The sequence below is a fragment of the Thunnus albacares genome, chromosome 4 (assembly GCF_914725855.1).
Source record: "Thunnus albacares chromosome 4, fThuAlb1.1, whole genome shotgun sequence".
NCBI classification, from domain to species: Eukaryota; Metazoa; Chordata; class Actinopteri; order Scombriformes; family Scombridae; genus Thunnus; species Thunnus albacares.
In genome coordinates this window covers 15,562,463-15,569,723 of record NC_058109.1, presented here as the reverse complement: position 1 = coordinate 15,569,723, position 7,261 = coordinate 15,562,463, and the positions used below count along the sequence as shown (strand labels likewise).

Sequence of the window (7,261 nt, the reverse complement as noted above, 5' to 3'; positions counted from 1 at the left end):
CTGATTTGTTACATGAAAATAAAATTTATTTGATTATTATTTTGTACACAAACTGGACTGAGTGTAAACCTGCACTCTCTCTTATTTATTCATTGGTTTTAGCTGTTTAATATTTATTCAAATGTTTTTATTGACTTATGTTATTCTTATTAGACTGGACCTTTAGTGTGAAGGCATCATGACTTTATATTATGATATATGGTATCAGTATGTCACCTGTATTGTGTACATTTGTTTGTTGTCCAAAATTTATTAGAAAAAAAGAAAAAAAAAAGGACTTTTTTGCAGCCAACTGTAGTCTATTTTAGCGCAATTATGTTGCAGTTTCCGGTTAGAAAAAGGGACCAGCATACTAAATCGTGGATTAAACTATACTCTGTTCCTCCCATGGTTTTCATTATCCATCTTTATTTAACAGTTATCTGTATGCCACAGTACAGCACATTATTTCAATCGTGTATGAGAGAATACTGCATGAGACCAGTGGTGGAAAGTAACTAAGTACATTAAATCAAGTGCTGTACTTAAGTACAATTTTGAGGTAATTGCACTTGAGTATTTCCATTTGATGCTACTTTATACTTCCACTCCACAACATTTCAGAGGGAAATACTGTACTTTCTACTGCACTGCATTTATTTGACAGCTTTAGTTAGTTCAGATTAATATTTGACACAATGGATAATATAACAAGCTTTTGAAATACAACACATTGTTAAAGATGAAACCAGTGGTTTCCAACCCTTTGGCTTTTGATGTTTTACAAAAAGCAGTGTGTAGTCAAGGTCACATTTCAGATTTCTATGAGTTGTTAACAGCTCCACCAAATAGTAATTTTTGCCTCTAAACTTCTCACATGCTTTCATTTCAATAAATGTTCAAATGATCCAATATTTCACCAAAAATCAAAGATTAGAGAAAAAATTCCAAAAACTGAAAACAGATTTGTGTATCAGAACTTTGTTTTTTCTTCTTTCCTCTCCCATTAATCATCTCAAGACCCCTCAGATTTATCTGGTGATCCTTTGGAGGGGCCCGACCCCTAGGTTGGGGACCACTGGACTAAACTAGCTAACTGTATATAAAGTAGTTGAAACTAGCTCCACCTCCAGCAGCTACAACAGTAACATGCTGTTTACACAGTGATGCTCCAGTATTAATAATCTGATGATGTCATATATAATAATACATCAGTCAGAGGGACCAAACAATTACCTTTACTTTAATACTTTAAGTACATTTTGCTAATACTTATGTACTTTTACTTTTAGTTGAGCATTTTTGCATTGCCGTATTGGCACTTTTACTTAAGTAGAGGATCTGAATACTTTTTTCAGCACTGCTTTATACTAAAAATAATTGGAAAAAAAGAGAATAATCAATAGCATGTTGGTAATTAGTTTTTTGTAGTAAATGCAGTTGATGCAAACTATTTGACTTTGTTTATACCTCTCAAGCAGCCAAAGTTTTCCATTACTTTCTAAGTCTTCAAGTTTCAAGAATACTCTTAATTACCTCTAACTTCTTATTAAAACCAAAGAGGTAAAAGCAAATTTACTCCTACAATAAAGTATGAAAAAAGAGATGCTGCTTTTAATGATGGGTACTGATGAATTTAGTACTTTGCCATTTTAGAATGTTCTTCTTGTTTACATCCCATGGCACGTATACACTTTGTACCATCTCTACTTTATTGTTTCTACCTGTCCAGCTACTCCTGTGGTAAAATTGTCCAGGAAGAGGGCTGGTTGAAAAAGCACAAGCTGGAAAAGCATGGATCAAAAACCCCCAAGAATTCTGCTGCAGATTGTGAAGAAAGTAGACAGACTGTGGGATCAATAGTGGACTATGTGCTTTACCAGTTGATCTGTACCTCATGTTTGTAAATGAATAAGTGAGAGTAGAGTATTCCAAAAACAGCAAATCAGTTATTCAGTTTTATGAATAATCCATTATTTTTCTTTGCCTGTAAGACTTGTTTAACATCAGTTGCACTGTGCAGGCAAGTAGAGCAGAGTAACTTTCTAGTGATGATAGCAACTGTATGAGAGGACAGCAAGACAAAAACAGAAAATTAACTGACTTTTTTGGGTTTTTGAGAACTGTTATAGAGAAGAGAAGGTAAATGTGCTACTTTCCTTTTCATACAACACTGGTGTAACAATTCTTTTACTCAGTGCAGCAATACTGAAGTCTGCCTGAGTATTTTGATAAAACTTTTTTCTCCCAATTTAACTGGCTATATGTAACTAGTGAGGGAAATGTAGAAGTCATAATATTGTGAATGAAGAAATCTAATCAATTTTTTTTTTTTAATTTGAAGCTTTAAACTTTCATTCCCTCTATTCATGTGACTGACTCCAAACACACACACACACACACACACACACCTTAAAGTGATTCAATCAATAGAATCAGACTGAGATGAAGATATTACAACCAAGGAAAAAAATAGAAACAGGCCAAATCTGATGTGTTTGTTAACAAAGCATAGCTTTATTGTGATGGTGGTAACACAGTCTATTGAACACTGACAGACACGGGGGTGACAGGATGGCTGCTTATTTCGCTTGTGCCTTCTGTGCTGCCTTTGCGCCCTTCTTGTTGTGCTTCTTGGCGAAGCGCATGTTCCTCAGGAACTTAGGGTCCACCTGCAGCAGAGAAAAACAAACTGAGTGAGCAGATCATCACAAAAGGAGCACACGTATGGATGTGGTGCACTACCAGGATACATATTTTTTACAAATGTAACCAAACATGAATTGCAATAAAGCAGAAGAAACATGGGGCCAAGATGAGGGACAAAAGACAAACTAAACAGTCATATCTCTGGATCACTTTAGGTAAGAAGTCCTGGCCTTCGTAGTCTTGTCATAGTTACGCTGGATGCGACTGCGTTTACCTGGCCTTTTTTGTGATGTTTCAGGTTTTGGTAATCATTTGCGATGTTACTTTTGGTTGCTAAGTAACCTCATCATCGTCAAATCCAGTTCTACAGAGCAGACTACACAACTTTATATGGTACAAGCACAGCATTTGTGAGAACTGAGGATGGATACATTTGTTCTTCCTCTCCATTGCAGAGTTTCCCCAACTGACACACTTGTTTCTAAAAAGCTTTTCATTCACCGTTTCTCAGGTTAGATTTGTTAACACTGACGTCCTGCATCTGTCCTGTTCTTTCTGTGCAGGTTGTCACATGGCGTAATGCACACTTGTCATTTGTTGATGCAGCTCAGGGAGAAACTTTGTGCAGTGAATGAGATCACAAGATGCCTGAACCCAGTACTGTATTGCAATAAATAGTGCAGCCCTAGTTACCCGTACTACATCTGCTCAGATGAAGAAAACTGTTAATCAGAGTCAAATTATGTTTCCTGCCAGTCTATAATGTGGAGAATCCGGAGGGTCTTGTTCTCAGTATTAAACTTTTGGAAACATTCCTACACTGTACCCTGAACAAAACAGCAACCAGCGGCAGCAACTACAATTCTGAAAAATGAGCCAAAATTCTCATAATTAGCCCCCAACGGGGGCATCAACTCCAACAATGCTTGAAGTGTTTTTAATTCTGGCTCTTGGTTCTCCTCAATCCACATGAACTTTTGATAGAGATGGTAGCTTTGAGTTGAACAGAGCAACAGAGACCGGTGTGTCTGCAACAATGATAGCGTCTGCAGAATTTCAATGTTTCTTAAAACGGCTAAAACAAGAACAGAACTTAGATTCCTTTCCAGGTAAGGCTGCATTATCAAAGTGTTTTCTAAACCACAAGTGTAGGGTTGTATTGAACTAAAGATCTCCCCGTCACACAGTAAATAAGTAACCTGATGCTGTCTGCTTTCTTAAATGTTACGTACACAGAAACACAACACAAGGTAACTTAAGTCAGGGAAAATGTCGCTGTGACAACCATGAGGCAGGATGAAAAGATTAATTATATGTAGCAGTCCATCTTCATATTCAAAATAATGTCTAGCCTTCTCTGAAAGTCTGATCATGTCCGTTTCCACATCTGTGCAGTTAACATCAGACACAATTGCACTTTGAGGAAAAACTAACTTCCTCCTCTATCCAAATGCTCTGATACACAAAAACAGAGTACAAAGCATCTCATATTCCTAATATTCATGAAGTAAGTAGACCATGGCGTCAAAATGAGGTCAGGGGTAGAGGAGGAAACTGACTACCGATCTGCCGCATACATGTGTAGATTTTACCCTGACCAGGTTTCTACTGGAACATAATGCAATTCCCTGCATAGAAGTCACCTGGTTTCACACATGTTAAATCAACACACTGTCAACACCAAGCTGTAAATGTACATACCCCCTTCAGTGACTCATAGCGCTGAGATGTGGGCTTCTTGATGCCATTCCTGTGGGCTTTCCGAGCTGTGTCCATGAAGAGGGAAAACAATGGAGAAAATATGAATTCATCCATCCCTTTCACAATAGATACCTTCTTAATCCCAAAGGGAAATTACAGTGTTACAGCAGCCACTTAACATCACAAAATACAAGAACAATGAGGAAAGTAAAAGAAAAGACATTTAAAGCTTAAATCATGTACAGCAGCTAAGTAAACAAACTGTTTAAGTAATAAACAGACTATGGATGTAACCACATACACTGCAAAGTACACATTTCTTAATGTACATTAAAGTGTCCTTAATTTGAACAAAAAAGGGTCTTTTTCTGGATAAATAATCACAAAAAAACCCTTGAGCTGCATATATATCAATTACTAACAAGCAGCTTTTTTACAACAACAAATGCATGCAAGTTACAGTCTGTGCAGAACTAGAGCTGAGCATAATTCTCCTGTCAGTCTTGCATTAGATTGATAAATTACTATTCAACAAGTGAAACCAGCAGGTAACTGCAGTCATACTTACACTGGTTGTGGGTTGTGTGGTTCTTGGACTTGGCCATTTCGACTCTGGTTTATCTAACGAAGGGAAACATCAGAAAGTGAGGGGCGTTATAATCTGCATTTAGTATCACTTGTATTTTAAATCACTTTCATGTTAGCTAAGAGAATTCAGTTTGAGGAGCTAGTTAGCCGGCAAGAAAACAAGCTAAATATCATGTAAACAGAGCTGCGTTTGTAAGGTGAAAGCTAGCTACTTTATGTTAAAGTACATATCAAACAAAAAGTTAAGCACTTTTACTCAAGTATTTAAGTCATTATTCAGCCATATATTGATGTAATGCCTGGCTGTTAGCTGCTATGAATCTATGTAGCTTTGCTACACAGAGCTAGCAGTACTTCAGTGTCATTTTTAGCGTTTATTTAGGATCATTTCTGCAACATACTGGGATGAACGGATAGTCAGTGATGTGCTTTATCAAAATAAGTAGCTGTTTCTGAGCGGACACGTAAATTACACTAAGATTGATTCAGATTTTAAAAAGTCCACCGGGGTGAAAACATTAGATACCTGCCACACGAACGGACGACAACCGGAAGAGAAAGCAAACGTAACCAGGAAGAGAAGAAAAGCGCTCCGAGCTCAAGAGAAGAAGTCAAGAGGGAAAAAATCGGTTTAAAACCACGACACTGCTACCTGCTGGTGGTTTGTGGTATTACAGGTGAGAGTCCGCCGCGAGCCACAGGGAGTCACTCTCCAGACATGAAATTATAGCAGCTTCTTTAACAGTGTGTTGTATTTTAAAGCTTGTTATATTATCCATTGTGTCAAATCTTCATCTGTAAAGAAACTAAAGCTGTGAAAGTCAACATTTCCCTGTAGAATGTATTAGAGTAGAGGTATAAAGTAGCATAAAATGGAAACGCTCAAATAAAGTGCAAGTACCTTAAAATAGTACTTAAGTTAGTTAGTTACTTTCCACCACTGTCAGGCTTTTAATAGTCATCATGAAAGCATTTCTCTTCATCATGTATTTATTTGCTGTGCAGTGCTGTTTTCAGGATTTAATCCCAATTTTGTTTTTTTTTATTCCATACTTTTATTAGTTTCACCCTCAATCCTCAAAACTATATCTGTGTTTTTATTTGATTGTATTTTTCAGTCTCTGTAACGCACTTTGGTCGTATTTTGTTGTTTTCAAATGTGCTCTAAAGCTAAACTAAACTGACTTGACTTGATAAAAATGAAGCATGCGTGACTATGTGTGTATGCGAGCGCACACACACATGTATGAGTCATATGTGCAAAAAGTTAAGGCTGTTATTCTTGGTGTCTTAGTTAGAAATGAAAGTGTGGAAATGACAAGACCTCCTGGAAGGCTGTGATTTCATCTTTGAGCCATCTTTTTTTTTTAGCGTTTATTTTTGTATTATGAAATACTGGATTTATCGCATAAGGTTGCTAAAAGTATTAAAAATGAATCAGAACAAACTTATTTGTGGTTATAATGAACTCTGAAATGTTGTACATAATAGCCTCTTTTACCTTGTACATACATCACCTGCTTGTTGTTTATATTTGCTGTTTAAACTGTATAACATATTCATGTATCTGTATGTATCTCTATATGCACTTTACTGCTGTTTGCACTATCTAATCACATATGCTATTGTACTAATTACTGTGTGTAATGACAGTAAAGTTGAATCTAAAATCACTCTTTGGTTGAACTCTTAATATCTCATAATGCAAACCTGTGATGAGGTTCAGCTGTAGATGTTACTTCATTCTGAAGGGTCACAAGCCAAAAAACAACTGCGATAGAAAAAACCCCCACATAGAGTGTGTTGTGCTATTAATTTTTATTTTCTGTTACACTTGTTCACTCTTTTATCCTGCCTCCTTGTGCCCAACAGTGAAGACTACTAACAAAAATGTGGCCAGTACAGCAGTACCTTTGAATTATATTGAATACATTTTTTGATTACATATTATCCTAACAGGGTTTTACACCTTTATTACATGAATAACTCCTGTTAATATGTCACCTGTGGATTGTGCAGCTGTGTAATGTTAGCCTCTTCACTTCACTTCAATTGACTTCATGTAGTTCAAAAATCAAACAGCATGTGTCATTTTTATTTTTGGACAAAAATATTAACCTTTGATTGCAACAGAGCTTGAATTTCTCGTGAACCCACTGCAAGACTTACACAAGAAAACCTGTGCATGGGACCCAACTAATGTCTGCGTTGGCCTCTGAGAGGATGACATCACCACCACCTGTGTCTCCAGCTGTTAACCTGGAAGCACCAGTAAACCAAGTTCCAGTAAAAGAGTGACAGAAAAATAAATTATAAGTAAAGATAGGATTAAAAAAACAAACAA

General features: G+C 36.6%; 1 protein-coding gene across 1 annotated transcript; it reads right to left on the bottom strand.

The window, feature by feature from the left end:
* Positions 1 to 2,472: 2,472 nt before the first annotated feature.
* Positions 2,473 to 5,506, bottom strand: rpl29 (ribosomal protein L29). Its single transcript, XM_044350222.1, has 4 exons — positions 5,444 to 5,506; positions 4,898 to 4,950; positions 4,330 to 4,394; positions 2,473 to 2,651 (listed from the first exon to the last, which is right to left on the bottom strand). The coding sequence occupies exons 2-4, from the start codon at positions 4,932 to 4,934 to the stop codon at positions 2,562 to 2,564; spliced, it is 192 nt and encodes a 63-aa protein (XP_044206157.1). The 5' UTR covers positions 4,935 to 4,950; positions 5,444 to 5,506; the 3' UTR covers positions 2,473 to 2,561.
* Positions 5,507 to 7,261: the final 1,755 nt, after the last annotated feature.

Excerpts from the sequence above, each read along its gene's own strand:
- rpl29 (XM_044350222.1), bottom strand. The coding sequence starts at position 4,934 with ATGGCCAAGTCCAAGAACCACACAACCCACAACCAGT. Across the intron at positions 4,395-4,897 it reads CCACACAACCCACAACCAGT|CTCGGAAAGCCCACAGGAAT; the intron begins GTAAGTATGACT and ends TCATGGACACAG. Across the intron at positions 2,652-4,329 it reads GCTATGAGTCACTGAAGGGG|GTGGACCCTAAGTTCCTGAG; the intron begins GTATGTACATTT and ends TCTCTGCTGCAG.